General features: G+C 50.0%; 5 protein-coding genes across 5 annotated transcripts; 1 reads left to right on the top strand and 4 right to left on the bottom strand.

Annotated features, from left to right (window-relative positions):
- Nucleotides 1–113: 113 nt before the first annotated feature.
- Nucleotides 114–2,792, bottom strand: FIESC28_06621 (uncharacterized protein; the record flags this gene model as incomplete). Its single annotated transcript, XM_031160764.1, has 1 exon — nt 114–2,792. One exon carries the CDS (start codon nt 2,790–2,792, stop codon nt 114–116), a length of 2,679 nt encoding a protein of 892 aa, XP_031015142.1.
- A 508-nt stretch (nt 2,793–3,300) lies between these two features.
- Nucleotides 3,301–4,108, top strand: FIESC28_06620 (uncharacterized protein; the record flags this gene model as incomplete). Its single annotated transcript, XM_031160763.1, has 3 exons — nt 3,301–3,359; nt 3,420–3,490; nt 3,555–4,108. The coding sequence occupies 3 exons, from the start codon at nt 3,301–3,303 to the stop codon at nt 4,106–4,108; spliced, it is 684 nt and encodes a 227-aa protein (XP_031015141.1).
- A 350-nt stretch (nt 4,109–4,458) lies between these two features.
- FIESC28_06619 (uncharacterized protein) lies at nt 4,459–6,368 on the bottom strand (the record flags this gene model as incomplete). The annotated part of the gene is made up of 2 exons (XM_031160762.1): nt 4,459–6,222; nt 6,303–6,368. 2 exons carry the CDS (start codon nt 6,366–6,368, stop codon nt 4,459–4,461), a joined length of 1,830 nt encoding a protein of 609 aa, XP_031015140.1.
- Nucleotides 6,369–6,910: 542 nt separating this feature from the next.
- FIESC28_06618 (uncharacterized protein) lies at nt 6,911–11,623 on the bottom strand (the record flags this gene model as incomplete). The annotated part of the gene is made up of 1 exon (XM_031160761.1): nt 6,911–11,623. One exon carries the CDS (start codon nt 11,621–11,623, stop codon nt 6,911–6,913), a length of 4,713 nt encoding a protein of 1,570 aa, XP_031015139.1.
- Nucleotides 11,624–12,989: 1,366 nt separating this feature from the next.
- Nucleotides 12,990–15,613, bottom strand: FIESC28_06617 (uncharacterized protein; the record flags this gene model as incomplete). Its single annotated transcript, XM_031160760.1, has 3 exons — nt 12,990–14,964; nt 15,022–15,308; nt 15,608–15,613. The coding sequence occupies 3 exons, from the start codon at nt 15,611–15,613 to the stop codon at nt 12,990–12,992; spliced, it is 2,268 nt and encodes a 755-aa protein (XP_031015138.1).
- Nucleotides 15,614–15,912: the final 299 nt, after the last annotated feature.

Genomic DNA, 15,912 nt, shown 5'->3' with positions numbered 1-15,912 from the left:
AGTCTTCATCGCTGTACAAGTACAAGATTCCTATAAACCATGTGACCTCTTCCAATCGATAAGGGGCCCCCCTACGGCCAGTCATAATAACTCCCGTATTTGTTATTCCATCCCTAAGGAATACAAAAGTCTATCCAACTTCCAAGATAGTCTAGTCTGTTGCCCTGATGCTCTTGGCTCTTGTAAATAGCTTCGAACTCATCGAAGCTTAGCTTGCCCCATCCGCCTCTCTTGGAAGCCTGAGTTTCTGCGATACTCAGACGTTTCCAATGTCGTAGCATGTCTGATGTAGGAGCACTGTCTGTTTCTTCATCGTTTGAGCTATCGCCATCGGAATTGTCAGAGAGAGGTTGTGTAATTGGATAGTATATTCGAGCGGAAGATGAAGGCGCATCGTGTGTTGTGTTGGGCCGGTACTGGGGCAAAGTGGGATCGTAGCTACGATCCTGAGAGACTGACTCGACTGTCTCGGTTTCTGGCTTGGGAGCAGGTTCTGCTGTTCCGTCCTCGTGGATGATCTCGACTGTGGTGTCGATTTCCACGGCATTTCGTCCTTCCGGCAAAGCGATGGTGTATCCAGTCTCGGACAGGAGTTCCTCAAGTGTCTTATCCGTAGCGGACCTGACCTTGGTGTCACCCTCGCCTGTGGGCTTGACGTTCTCATCGTCGCCGAGTTCGATGGTATCTAGTACATCTTTGTACCTTTGTCGCTGATCTTTTGTTTCAGCTGCTTCTATAGCGAGATCCTCCGCTGGCTTGAAAATGGTATCAAGTAATTCATTGAAGGCCTGTTGAGTAACCTGGTAAAGGATCTCCTTGCCCGCGTCCCGTTCAGCGTGGGGTATTCTCCATCTTGGAATGTCGTCGGAAGCACTACTGGGTGAAGTGGTCTTGTTATGGTAGCCCTCATCCGACATATCGCCGTTGGTGAACCGGGCCTTGGAACCGTTTTGTGTCGTAGAATGGCGTTCGTGATCCTTGCTAGATCCTTCGTCCGCTTGACGGAAATCATTAAGGATATCCTCACTGCCTTCCCAATCGTCTGGCGCAAAGCCACCCTCTTCTTCGTCAAGATAGAACTGCCGTCTGCGCCATCGCTCGTGTAGTTGTTTCCTGGCCATGTCTCTTTTTCGCTTATCCAGTCTAGGGGCTCGGCTACGATCCTTGGCGATTGTCTCTGCTCTCATTTCACTTTCCGTCCTTGAAGGGCCTCCAGTGTCATTGTCGCCATTGCGGATACCGTTGATACCGTCAGTGGCATCGTCTTCATCGTCATCGTCGTCCGAAGGCTCCTCAATTTCTGGGTTTAAACCATCCATAATGAGCCCTGGAAGTTCCTCCAACGTTGACGGCGGTTCCAAAAGGGTAACCCAGTATGTGCGGTCGACGTCGCTGTCACTTATTCGACGCACCGTTCTCCAGTTGCTATCCGTGTCATTTCTGGCTATGAACTGCCTTCGGGAACCAAATCGACGATCCGTATCGTAAGCGAATAAGTTGGTCAAGATGTCTCCTCGCGTAGCCGTATCTCCACGGTCTGGCGCAACGACATGCTCAAATCCATCAGCGATGTCAACGCTGCCGTCTCGATGATATGTCTTGCCTTCATGGCGGAACTGGCTTTCGCCAGGAGGGACTCGACCTTCTCGTCCAAACAGGCTGCTTAGCGGCTGGCGACTGGTGACAAGTTGCTGGGCTTCGGTGCTGGCAAGCAATTGGTCTTGTAAACCATCTAGAATGTCCTTGTGCATCTGCTTATAAAGCACGTAATATGCGCGGAACATGCGTAAAAAGTCTTTTCGGTCAACATATCCATCGCTATCCAAATCATAGCCAGTAAAGATCTTTCGCAGCTTGTCCTTTCGCTTTCGATACGATAATCCGTGAAGAAACTCGGTGAAGCCAATCAAGTCGTCGTTATTGGAGTCGTAAAAGGAAAACATTCGATCATGAATAAGGTTTGGTTCAGCATGACGGGAGCCTCCTGTAGGAACGAGGCATCGCTCGAACGTCTTACGATCCATTGCAACGCAAAGTTCGTCAGGATCATCCCTCCATTCTGAGTTAGCCATGAATGTCCATTGTTCCCAAAATGCTTCCAACTCTGGCCTCTCGAAACCGGTATCCTGTGACAGCTTGGGTATGAGACTGCGGGGTAAAGTTCGTCTGCAAGTATCTGGATCACCTGTGTACCAGACCGCTTGCATCTGTCTAGGACCAAAAGGTGGTGCTGGGATCCGGATCTTGTAGAATATATGAGTCTTGATATGAACACCCTGGGCTTCGCATGTTTCGCACAGATCAAAGTCGGCACAGTTTGCGCATCGATAACGAACCCCTCGAATGGGGACCATCCCACATGAGTTACACTGGCAACCCCTATGGACGCATCCGTTTCTGCGGGCATTATCTTCTGAGACACGAAAGAGAAGGGTGACGATATTATGTCCAGTTCGTTGGTTCGCAGGGAAAGAATTCGGGTCGTTCCACCATTCATCTCCGCCTTCTACAATCGTCTCGCCATCGCCTAAAGGCTGAGTCGTATCTGCGTTGGCATTCTCATCTCCCGCAGCCTCCGACGATGAGCTTGAGCCGTCTTCTGTTCTCCGACTCCGACGTTGACGTCGTACGGCATTGCTCCTGTGTAGACCACCACCTGGCAGGGTTTCGAAGCTTTGCGATCGGACCTGGTATGCGTAGTATCCGGCTGAGAGCGCAGCCACCGCAGAGACTACGGCCACAGCCAGCCGTGGCCGCGTTATACTCTCGACGGACGGCGTCGGCAACCACATTGTGGGCTATATCATGTGTGTCGCATGATGTTGAAGCTAGACGTGTCAGGGGAAGCGGGTGGTTGTGGAAGCGGGCTTCGAATATGTCGTGCTGATTCGATTGTAATTCGCGTTAATTGGAATATCGGGACTTTTGGTAAGCTGGCTTGGAGAAACTACTGTAAACGAGTGAATCATAAGTTGTTTCTGGTGATGACAGCTTCTATACATTAAAGTTGAACAATGAGATGGAAGCTGTGAGGTTTTGATGGAGCCGAAGCTAGACCAAACGTGGAAAGACGATCGATAGCTGTTGGTACGTACCCTTCGAACTGAAGTGGGGCTCGCCGTCAGCGAGAAAAGTGATGATGCTTGTACGTAGTACTAATGTGGGTGGATTGACAGAATGGAGCCATCGTGGGCGCCTTTGTACTGTAAATCCTCAGCCCACTATCTAAAGCTTCGATTTTACTTCTCCCAAGCTACCGATTGAAAACCCACACCTTCAATCGCATTGTCCGTCAACATAATGGCTGACGCCCCTCCTTCACTCCCGGGCCCTATGCCCTCATCTTTCGATGGCGACTCGTATGCTTCATTGACCCCAGCTTGCTATACCTTTGAGTCCCTGCTCATGCGATAGTATAGGGAATTTCATAATGAACGTCCTATGCAAAAGGTCGTTCGAAAGATCAAAGAGGAGCCCCTGATCCCTCTCGGTAATATTCCCTTCAAGCGAGTTATGCATGGGATAGCTTCTAATAGCTCGCTTTTGCGATGTAGGAATTGGTTTGACTACTCTTGCCTTCGTCAACGCCTACCGAGCCCTCCGTCGCGGCGATTCAAAGCAGGCAAACCGCATGTTCCGAGCTCGTGTCGCAGCTCAGGGATTCACCGTCTTCGCCATGCTTGCCGGCAGCATGTATTACCAGAAGGATCGAGAGAAGAGCAAGGAACTCCGCCAGCTCCAGGAGCAGAAGGACGCCGAAGAGAAGCGCCAGAAGTGGATTCGCGAGCTCGAGGCTCGAGACGACGAAGAGAAGGCTATGCGCGCAAGACTCGAGAAGAGGAGACAACAAGCCCAGGCTCAGCGGGCCGAGGACGCTCAACCAACCGCTGCCCCTACTGAGCTAAAGCCTGAGGGCGCCGAGACATCCAGCAATGGAGGAATTCTGAGCCGAATTGGTCTGTGGCCCCAGGGCAGCAATGAGGAGAAGAAGGGCATCGAGAAGGTTGTCGACGAGGTTGTAGATGAGGAAAACGCCAAGCAAAAGAAGAAGAACCCCAAGAGCTCACTCGGTGATCTCGGCGAGATCATCTCCAAGAGAAAAGATTAAATATCGAGATTGCATATCAAACGATTGGCCATAAGGGAGGTTTGTACAAAAAGTTTCATGTGCTGATTTATGGCAGAAGCACATCATGTATGATAGCGGATGAATAGCACCTTGGAATACAATAAGGATTCATGCTTTGAAGTTAGGCAACTTTAATGATTGCTATGTTGGACGAAAATCTTGCTCTTTCATGCTTGTTTGTGCATGCTGGTTGCTTTCGAGTAACGAGAGCAGTTCATTGTACAATGTGGTGGTGTTCAAAGCCGATCTACTCGCAGCTATATGCCATTGCGCCCGACATGGAGTCAGGACAGCAGTTTTAATATGGACTTTCTAAGAAACCAGTAGCCCTATGTCATTGAACCTCCACTTCGGTTTCCCCCAATCAGTCCTGCCATCTCCAGTAATGCTCGATCAGCCTCTATATCCCCGGAGCCTAAATTGATCTTGCGGCGGGCTTCTGCTTCTCGTTCCTCCCAAGCCCATTTCTCGGCTTGAGCTTGTGCTTCCTTATCACCGCCGCAGCCCCAAACTTCCAGACTCTCAATCTGGAACCGGTCCTGGAAATCGTGCTTTCTCACTACACTTGAATGGAACGCACCACCTCGAGAAGTATAGTCATGGTTAAAAACTCCAAATTCAAAAGAATCGTCAAGAAGTAGTGACACAGGGCCAAGGTGTAGCATGTCGGGCTTTCTGTGAGCTTGAGAGGGATGTGGATGAGAACAACCAAATGACAACATAGGATGGTGTGCCGGTGCCTTCGTAAACGTGACATAGTCCTTATTGATGGTCGAGGCCGGGAACACGTCATGAATTGGTTCAAGCTGGAAGAGGGTGGTTTCGGCATCTCCAAAGCATTCTCGATGAGTATGCTTCCAAGGTTCTCGAACATAAACACCGAACGTGAGTCGATCGGACTTGCTTCCATGAGGGAAACGTTTTGGAGGTAGAGATGCCGCAAAGCTTGCCTCCTGACCACCATCGGGCTCATCCCCTAGTCTCGTTCCACTTACCAGCAGCAGCGTAGGGGCTTGCCAGTTGAAAACCTTCGTCTGGAAACTTCCCATAGAGAAGCCCGCATCATTACCCGAGTACAGTAACCTGACTCGTCGGAAAAGGTCCGTACCAGGGAGGAACAGTGAGATCTGCGAAAGGGTGTTTTGGTTCAGTATATCGCCAGTATCGGTCAGTAGAGGCTGTGCTGTTTTGGGTGGTGAATTTGCTGACGGGGTATCATTTTGATGTTTAGAAAAGTCTAGATTTTGGGAGAAGAGGAAACGCTCGAATAGACCATTGAAGCCACGGAAAAGATTAGGTGAAATCACAGGTATGATAGTTCTGAAATGGTGGTACTTGATGCCAGTTGACGTTTCGGCATTCACGAAAGAGGCAAGAATGCACTCGGCAGCTCCGCGGAGACCTTCGAGTTCTTCGCCGACCACGCGGTGTGAATACATCGACAGACTCTCCTGAGGATCCAATGGGGCCGCCAATAAGAGAAGCATGACGAGCTTCCGAAAGTTGTCTGTCGGGATTGTTGCGCCATGAAAGATTGGCGCATGGCCCTGGTCCACTGCGTCCTTGACGTCCAGTAATTCGAAAGCTGTCAAGACAAGATCGTCGTCTTCGTCGTCTTCTTCATCATCTTCGCCAGCTGCGTCGACGGCGAAGCCAGGTGTCTGAGAGTTGGGCTCTTCATGATGGTCCTTTGTTTTAGGGCTATCCAAGGTCTCGGTATCTGGTCGAAAGCCTGCTTCAGATACCTTGCGGTCAAATACGGCTAAGCTTTTGAATAGAAGTTTAGTCCTGTCTGCCGAGCCACGCGCCAAAACAGTCCGGTAGCGCTCAGTCATGATGACCACAACCATGATCATCCGCTGAAGTTCCAGAACTACTGGTGCTTCCTGTAGAAAGGGGAATGCTCCAATATAAGATACCATCTGAAATATCACTGGTGAGGTGCCGAGGATATCTGGTATCTCCAAGTACCGGGCAATGGTATCCTCCTTGAGGTACTTGATAGAGTCCTGCTGGTCTGCAAGACTTTTGAAGACATCTCTGAGAGAGTACAATTCGAGGGAAGTAAAGCATTTCTTCTTGAACTTTTCAGCCTATAGAATTGTGTTAGTCAATGGTGAAATGCTTCTGGCGGTGGAGCATGATGGTGATGGTGATGGTGATAGCGACTGACAAGTTGATGGGTTAATTCTTCATGCGACCGCCGTTGCGGATGCTCATCCGAAAGATTCTGACCCATTTTGTAAGGGCCACTGTGTTCTCATTACTTCAGAACTGTAGTAACGGCTTCTGATTGAAACAACTCAGCAATTGTTGATGATATGATCAGATCAAGATGTGAGTCTGCCTGGACGATTTCATGACATTCCATCTGAGAGTGGGTGAACTTGCTGACAGGGTAAGTTAGGTACGTACCTATACGTAATGATTCGCTCCTTCCCCTTTCCCCTGTCGCTCTATCTTGCGCCAAGCATCAATGACGGTGCTGCCCTCCAAAGTTCCAATTGATTGACACGTGAATCGGCGAGATGATCGGCCCGAGCAGTTCAGAGTTAAGATTCGTTGAGTTTGAAGCTATTCCCAGATTACAATCACAAAGTCACGGTGGCATTTTGTCGGGTTAGGCAATTAATGTTCATTACATATGTAAGAGAGTTAAACATGAGGAGAATCGTAGCATCTCCTACTCTTAGCTAGCTGAATTTAAGAAATCACCTTTACCCCCTCCCTTGAAACAATTTCTAACATCTTCTCTAGCTTCTCCAACCGCTATGTCTCATTCTAATCATCCTTCTCTGCGGCCTTTGCAAACTTCTCTTTCGCTGTCTCTGCAGCCTCTCCAACCTCTTCTTGCGCCGCTTCCACAGACTCCTTCAAAGTATCCTCGAGCCCACCAAGAAACTCGTTGCACCATCCATTCTTCTTCGACTGCTCAAGCTTGTCTTTCAGCTCGCCATCTTTTGAAGTCTGGTTGCTGGCAGGTTGATCCGCTGCGATCTCGGCCACGTTCTGGCCGGCAGCGTCCTGTGGCTCTAACAACTTGGTCGTATTCAGGTTGCCGGTTGCCTGGGGCGCTGTCAAGTCTGTCGCGTTCTGGCTGCTCACAGTCTCATTGCTGTTACCGGCGATCAACTCGTCTAGCGCCTTGGTTGCATTGAACCTTGGAGTGGCCTCGGTGTCAAGTTTCCTCTGCTTCTTCGCCTCTTCAACCTTGTCATGGATCATATCGGCAAACCTCTCGATGAACTCTTCCGTAAGCGCCTGAGCGTATTTGAATTGGGGACTGAGGTCCACTTCCCAGTCCGAGTCTGGCTCGGTTTGTGTAATATTCATCGTGCTTGGGACAAGCTGGCGCTTTTCATGATCATTGTTTGCAAGATGATTGTTTTCCTTGTGGTATGAGTCCCGCTTGCTCTTGTTGTTACCAAACTTCTTGAGGACAGCACTATACTTGGGATCGCTCTTGATGCGTCTGTACTCGTTATCAAGCTTCTTAATCAACTCAGGAGAGAACTCGTCGGCGTAGGCTATCTCCTCTGAGAGCTCAAGGCTCATGCCAAGCTGTCGCGCGGCTATCCTGCGCGCCGAAGAGCTCGAGCCTATGATCCTGTCCAGTTGTTTTTGAGTGATCCCGGGAGCCTCACTCTCTCGCTTGACCTTCCTGGGCTCGTACGGGTCCATGTTAGGATTTCCGTAGTGAATTCGCCTATACTCAGGGATTGACTTGAAGCGTTGATACTCCACTTCAAGCTTCTCAATATCTGGTTGCGTCCACCGTTCGATATTGGAAAGCTCCTCTGCAACCTTTTCTTCCGTACCCCTTAGTATTAAAAATTCTTTGCGCTCTTTGGGAGTTAAGTCCATGAGTGCGTGCCAATCGTCTATAGAACATCCGAAGTAGTCCTTCCCATCTCCTCTTCGCTTGTACAAGGATCCCATCCTTCGGAGGAGGCCCTCGTATTTAGGATCCTTATAGACTCGAGCATATTCAACATTGAGCTTCGCAACAAGCTCGTCAGTTGTCTTATCGGCCCGAACCCACTCCTTTGTGAGCTTGGGATTCATATCAAGCATCTTAGCAACACGTTTGCGCTGCTTTCGGCTCATGCGCATAAGCTTGCTGATCATTTTCCGGCTGAGTTTGGGCTCTTCTCTCTTGGAGCTGGATAGGAACTTGTCAAGGATATCCTTGTACTTGGGGTCATCTTTGATGCGACGATATTCCACGTTGAGCTTCTTAACGAGCTTGTCAGATATCTTACTGTATTCAACAAGTTCGCGTGTAACCTTGGGGTCCAAGTCGAGCTGCTTTGCAACCATTGCGCGGTACCTAGGAGGTAATGACTCAATCTTCTTAATAGCCTTTTTGCTAAGTTGGGTCTCTGCTCTCTTTGAGCTGGAGAAGAATTTGTTGAGGATGTCCTTGTATTTGGGATCACTCTTGATACGAGCATATTCAACATTAAGCTTCGCAATAAGCTCGTCAGATAGCTTATCGGTTTTAACCAGCTCCGCTGTGAGCTCAGGGTTAAGGTCGAGCTTCTTTGCAACTATTCCGCGGATTGAATAAGATAGTCCCTCGATCTTCTTGATTTCCCTTTCGCTGAGTTGTGGCTCTGATCTCTTCGAGTAGTGCTTTTCTTCTTCCGCGTTTCTCTTCGATTTCTTCGAGTTGGGTAGATACCTTTCGCGGATATCCTTGTATTTGGGATCGCTCATGATACGAGCATATTCTTTGTTGAGCTTCGCAATAAGTTTGGCAGAGAACTTGCCGCGGGCATTGGCCAGTTCTTCTGTGAGTTTTGGGTCAAAGTCGAGACTTCCTGCAGCTATTCTCCGGGCAAAGGAAGGCGATGCCTCGATCCGCTTGATTTGATCTTTGCTGAGTTTTGGGTCTGCTCGCTTCGACAAGGCCTCGATCTTGTTGCTTTCCTCGTCGCTGAGTTCTGGTGTTGCTCTCTTTCTTGGGACGCCCGTAACCTTTCTCTTCATAACTTCTATGAATATCATGTTGGCTTGGCGGTCCAGGTGAAGGATAGCCCAAAACTCGTTGAGTTTAGTGATCAACCGAGGAGTCAATTCCTTGAATTTAGGGAACTCCTTCTTGAGCTCTTCATCCATCCAGGGGTAATCTTTCACGATATCTTTTCGTTTCGCTGTGCTGAGTCTCTCAAAGTTCCATAATTGTTGTACTGTGAGCGTGGGGAGTGGTTTGTTGGGGTCAAGCTTCTTTGGCTCCTTGGGATCCTTCTTACCGCAAGGGGTTCTTGCTTCAATGCTCCTCTTCCCCATATGGCTTGAATGGCGATGGATCAGTTTGTATTCTCCCTCGTTTTCATCGTGGTCCTTCTCCTGCGCTCTGCCCTCGTATCCAACAGGCGTGGGAGGCTTATAGCCAGGCTGGGGGAAATGCATAGTGGAGTGGGGCTGAGGATGAGGATGAGGACGGGGTGTAGGTGTGGCCTTGGGATAGTTCATGGCGATACGTCTATGTTCACCATATCTGGGCGCAAGCATGAACCAGCCTCCCTGAGGACAATCCGTGACACTGGGGCAGGGAACTTCAGTGACGCGGCCAGGTCCTGCCCACTCAAAGCCGGGAATGACCTTCTCGTAGCCAGGCAAAACGTGGTTCACTATGTCCTCCTTGTAGTCAGGCCTCGAGTAGTCGGGCTCGACGACGATATTGGTTCCGGTGATTCCAATGCGTCTGTGCTCGCCGTCCTTGGGTTCCAACATATGCCAATGACCATAAGGACATCCCTCCTTGGAGGCACAGGGAGTCTTGGTAACAGCTCCAGGACCAGCCCACATGAAGCCTGGGACGACGTTCTCGTAGCCGGGCTCATCGTAGTAGTGTGTGTGGTGCTCCACGCTGTGGGGTTTCGACTTGAAGCCATGATCTTCATGGCCAACCTCCTGCTTGCGATAGAACTTGGTGTTTTCCTTGGGCTCATACTTGGTTGGGTAATACACCTTCTTGTATTCATACTTCTTGTCCTCTTCAGAGTAGTTGAGTTCTTTCTCCTCTCGCTTGTGGTCATGCATCTTCTCCTCATTAGAGGCGCTGTGCTTCTTAGGATGATACTTTCTGTAACCATACTTCCTAGCTGTGTGGGGGTCGTCTTCTTTGTCTTCCTTGTCACTCTTCTTGGGGTAGTACTTCTTGAAAGTGATCTCTTCGGGCTCGCCCGAACCACCATGCTTGGTTGTATAGGACTCATCATCAAGGAACTTTCCTTCTTCAGGGTTGTGCCCGAAGTTGAAGTCGTAGAATCCCTTCAGCTTAGAGTTGCCTCCTTTCTTCTCGGAGTACTCCTCCTCGTGGTACTTCTCTTCAGAGTCAGGTCCGTACTTTTGTTCATCCTCCTTCTCATAGTCGGGCTTCTTGTAATGCTCCCTGGCATAAGAGTGATGAGTGTCGTCTTCAGCACCATACTCTGCCTTGGGGACGAATTTTCTCTTTTTCTCAAAAGGCTGCTTGGGGAGGTACTTTCCCCGGTACTTGTCGAAGTAGGGAAGGTTGTCGTTCTCCTTCTGGTGCTTGTTGAAGTGGGAGTACTCTTGATCCTCGACTTCAGCCTCATACTTCTCAGGCAGGTGATAACCAGGCTTGGGCATGTGAAAACCATGCTCCTTTGCCTTGTGGAGGTCACGTATCTCCTTGGCGGTGTACTTGACATGTCGAGCCCAAGGTTTGGTAGTATCAGGGAATCTAGGTTCCACCTTATACTTGTGGGAGTGAGTATGCTCTTTGTTGGGATTCCTATAGTGCTCCCTAGATTTACTAGGTTGCCACCACTGCCCCATCACATCACCCTTAGAGGTCCATCGCTTGGAGGGACTTCCCTGGGGATCCCCAATATCGTCTGATTCATGCTTTTTTGAGGAGGCGTCATGGTCCTTGATGAAGTACTTATCGAAATCATGTTCGTTGAGATCGTAACGATCGTCGGACGGGTCAAAGGATTCTGTCGGATAATCTTTCTTATCCTTGTGCTCCTCGCTAGGGTACTCAGTCTCGTAGTTATAGTCGTTGTGATGATGTCCTGTTTTGGGGTTGTCATAGCTCTCGCTATGGTGATAGTGTTCCTCGTGGCTGTAGTCTCCTTCAGGTTGGTGCGTCTTGAAACGGGGCTTCTCGGAGACATGATGTCTCTGAGGTTCATACTTGTTCTTCATGTCATGTCTGTCTTCGGACTCATGACCATGGGGATGATAGTTTGTGGTGCCATGTTCATTGTCGTGGTGGTGTTTCTTGGCCTCGTACTCGCTGTCCTCGGGAACGAGGAACGTGTGACGGGTAGTTGACTTGGCCACCTCGTATCCCTTGAAGAACTTCTTACGGAATTCAGTGAGGGGGCCTCGTCTTTCATGGTCTTCTTCAACCCGATTGTCGATCTTGTCGAGATACTTGGTAAAAGGAGGTGGAATAGCATGAGCCAGGCCCATCGATGCCTGGATGGCAACGAGGACGGTTGTGGAAAACCTCATGATGAGATACTCACTCTCAAGAAGAGTAGATGAGTAAGTCAAACTAGGTATACACGAGATGTTCTTGACTGAGCTTTGAATCGAAGAAGAGAAACAGAAAAGGTCCCAATGTAGACATTGGGGTCAACTTATACCTGAGAGGGGTCACGGGATTGCCACTGATCATGAGGGATGGCTTCGCCTTCTCCTCTTTAACATGGCATCATGGCGCAATATTCTTCTGGCTTGGTTTGGGATATGTCCGGGTTGGCCCAGGCGATTGGCTGCTCGTGTACATAGGGTTTCATGGCTATCCTACTGATATGTTTCTCTCACCGTGGATGACACTTACATGAGGCGATATCTCATATAGTCGCTTCAGAGATACACTTGATCTTTGGTGGAGCGCTCTGTTGGTCAATACTAGTCAATGATATCCAAGATGACACTATAGAAGCATCGCTGAGCTGAGGGGTGGGCTATCATTACGACAAGATAAAGTAACTTCCTGGAGTGCCCTCAACTGGATGGATATTAACTGCGATGTCATCACTAAGCCCTTAATGTTATGGCGAGTGGTCAGTCCGGTTCGGCCTCCTCACGTATTGTGCTCTCGCCACAACCTGGTCTTGAGAAACGATGGCCTTCCTCTCATTTCGTAAATGCCACTTATCATCAGACCCAAGCCTACCTCGGAGTTCTCCTAGGCGGTGTTTCCATGGAAATGGCGAATTGCCACTTGTGACCGCTGGTCACAGGTTGGATTTTACTTCTCGCCATGTCTTCAAAACGGCCGATATGCATACAGCTTCATGTCACCTCCCATACTAGGAAGACAGTCATCTATCTGCATAACAACTTCATACTCTATATCTATGGTCGATGTCAAGTTCACGCAGCATGATAATGTAGCAGTTTTCAAGTTTCGCAAGATAACTGTCAATGCAGAATGACTGTCAATGGGTGCATGTGTGCGTATCTACTTGGCCACTGGTGATTTCAAACGAGGCTCAGCAAGCCCTGAGTTCGATCACGGACGCAGAATCTGTGAAAACCACTACAAGATGTAATAATGGTATTTGTGTGGCCACAAACAAAGGCGGTGTGTGAAACTCAATTCGAGCCGGATTCACCTGGACATTGGGTTACCACACGCAAGTGCTCTTCAGGCGAATATACCGTCCAGATTGGATTCGTACAGTCCTTGTTTGATTCCTTATAATCTATTCCAATACAAAAAACAAAGCGAGCATGCCCCCTGCCCATATAGAAAAAAATGACCTACTCCACGCTCCCGACTTCGCCAAAGTCCCAATCCCGATAAATTCGCGCCGACAAAGAAATATAAGTTTATACAAAAAAAGAGCCGTACAGAGAACTGAGCGTGTTAAGCTCCAGTGTTTTTAGCGGACACCTGGTTTATCAAACGCTGATATTTGGCCTCCGCTTCCTGCTCAGCATCCCGAGCAGGCTTAGACAACCGCCCTTCCACTGATGGCGTTTCTGAGTTTCCTTTGGAAATCCAGAGGACACCAGGTTTCGGGGCGGCCTTTGCTTCGGTTGCTGCGTCGGGTTTTGGTGTAGATCCATTGGTTCTGGGTTCCTCCGAAGCTGTGCCATCCTTCTCGCCATCTGGTGAGGCTTTTGGAAGCCTCATGGCCAAAAGCACGTACTCAGCCCTTGTCATGTTGTCCATCACATCATCCATATAACGCCGAACCTCATCCTGAGGAGCAACAACTCGTGCCAGATTATCCAATTGGCGACCGGTCTGCGTGAAAAGGCGTATCGTGACAGGCTGGTAATAATCAAGTTTGGGGTCTCCTCCATATTCTGACGTGCTTCCCTTACGAACAATCAGGAATGAAGCGACGACTTGCTGGCCGGATGATGTAGGTAAATATTCCAAGATGCTGAACTTGGGGAAAAGATATCGATCTCCACTTCCAAAGTCGAATACAACTGCCGTGACATCTTGCTTGGGAGCAGGTGGAGGCCCCTTGGACCGTAGAGCCTGAACCCCAGGATAGGCCGAAGTTTGTGGCGCTTTAGCCTGACCATTTGGCATGCCATTCGGAGCTGGCTGTCGGTTTTGTACTGGAGCAGAAGCTTGTGGCGCACTCTTCATATCGCGGTGCAGTCTATCCAATATTTCCTTCAGATCCGTGGCATCGGTGAAGCCCGGTCGGCTTTCCGCAATCCTGCGGATCATATCTCGAGTCTTTGTATCATCCAAGGCAGTTTTGACAAGCTGAACGACGAGTGGATCACTTCCTTGTGGTGGTCGCAAGTCAGACGATTTCTGGTTGGGGTTTGAAGCCAGAACAATGTCAAGAATGGTCCGAACCTCAGTAGCGAAATATTGAACCGTTCGACCATCCACTAAAAGTCGGTCGGCTGATGGTCCTTGTTGCCCTCCCCTGCTTCGATATTCCGCATTCAATTGATCAATTATCTTTTGGAAATGCGCCAATTCGCCCTCTTTTGCCTGTCCCACGGCCACTCTCTTCATGAGATCACGAAGCTCTGCGTCTCCTGATGCTTTTTGCGCGAGCAAAGCAATAACAGGGTCATTTGCAGAGGGTTTCGCCGCAGGCGCGGAACCTGGCGCTGCAGGTCCTGGCGCTGGGGCGGGCTTCGCGAGGCCACCTGCTGGTGCTTGAGCATTTGGCGGTGGTCTCGGCGCTGGAGACATTGCAGGAGCGGCCATTGGGCCAGCTGGCGCCGGTGCTGGAATCGGTGCAGCCGGCCCAGTAACGTTAGGTGACGGATGCCCTACTGGCGGAGGGGTTGGAGATGGTGCTACAGGTCCTCCTACAGCTTGTGGTCTCTGTTGGTAGGTCGGGTTTGCAGGTGGTGTCATGTTGGATGGCGGAGCATTTCCAGGCTTTTGAGCTGTCGACAGGGCGGCAGTCTGAACTTGAGGAGCCCGAGGAATAGGTTGAGGTGGTTGCGCCGGACTCTGAGCCGCACCCGGGGCTGGACTGGGCGGCACAGATTTTGGCGTAGCTACCTTGGTCTGGTTGGGGGTGCCAGCTGTCGGTGCTGGAGGTGCGACTGGTGGGGGCATCGAGCCATTTGGAGGGCCATATTGAATAATCGGACGTTGCTGCGGTTGTTGTTGTGGTGATGGTTGGACTTTCGGTTTTGGATCCTTGACCACATACATCGTCGCTTCGATTATATGCGGCTCGATTGTGATTGTCACATTGCCGACCTTTGACATGGTCTCCTTGGGCGGATTCTTGGGGTCTTCGTTGAGTACACCCTTGCGCTTGTGCGGTTTCGTCCAATATTTAGCAAAAAGACCTTCGCTAATCCATTTGTGACGGGATCGTGAGAGCGATTCGGCGAGTACGCCGCTGGAGCCACGCGTTAGTCTGTGTCATTCCCTCATGCTGCACTCTAACATGACGTACCTTTCGCCAACAGACTGATACTCCTTGGAAGAGAGATCCTCAGGCTGCGCGACTTCGACCGTAGGAAGCGGTTTGCCAGCCTGGACCGACTTGGGCAGCGGCGGCGGCGGAGGCTCTTCTGGCTCCGGATCTGGGGCTGGGACTGGCGCTGGCGGGGGAGCAGCGGGTGTCGCAGAGCGCTCTCGGGGCGTAACATTGCGCTTTTTTGCAGCGGTTTCTCCTCGAGCAGCTGCCCGCGCAGGCAATTTGCGCTTTCGTTCCATATGACAGCTCGTCCAGTAGACAAACTAAAGAAAGCGCAACAAAATTATACTGTAAAGCGGAAGCCAATCATTATATATAAAGACCATGCAAGGCGCGTCTGGATGCAATATGGACGTGTAGAGCTTAATATTGGGTTATTTTCGCATAAAAAATTATCGGATGGTGACGTGAAGCTGAAGTTGAGTCACGCGGGCAGGTCGAGGGAGCATGGAGGTGGAAGATGGAAGATGGGAATGGAGACTCCCATTGGAAAGAGAAAGGTAATAGTAAAGTAACAGCCACGGCCAGAAATCCGAGGCTCAGTGGTGCAGGTCCGACACACCTTCATGATGGAGAATGGGGAGTAAACGCAGAGACGCTATTGGTCAGAAAAGGCGGAGGAGCCAAGCACTGCCAATTCTGGACTGGGCGCGGGCCTACGAATCTAGCACTACAGCGCCTAGAGTCAAATAAGAAGCTGGGGCTCAGGGGACTTTGCAGCCTGTCGAGGCCCGCTCGGCCGTTTTTTCTGGAAGCGCCGCAAGAGTGACCGTGATATTCATGGAATAGAGCCAGATGAGTGATAAGCAAGGAAAAACATAACGCCAGTTGATCTGAAGTGCTAGTGTACGCAGTGGCTTCAAAGAG

The sequence above is a fragment of the Fusarium coffeatum genome (genome assembly GCF_003316985.1).
Source record: "Fusarium coffeatum strain FIESC_28 chromosome Unknown BRIP53273_contig_142, whole genome shotgun sequence".
Lineage (NCBI taxonomy): Eukaryota > Fungi > Ascomycota > Sordariomycetes > Hypocreales > Nectriaceae > Fusarium > Fusarium coffeatum.
This window is presented reverse-complemented; position numbering and strand designations above follow the sequence as displayed.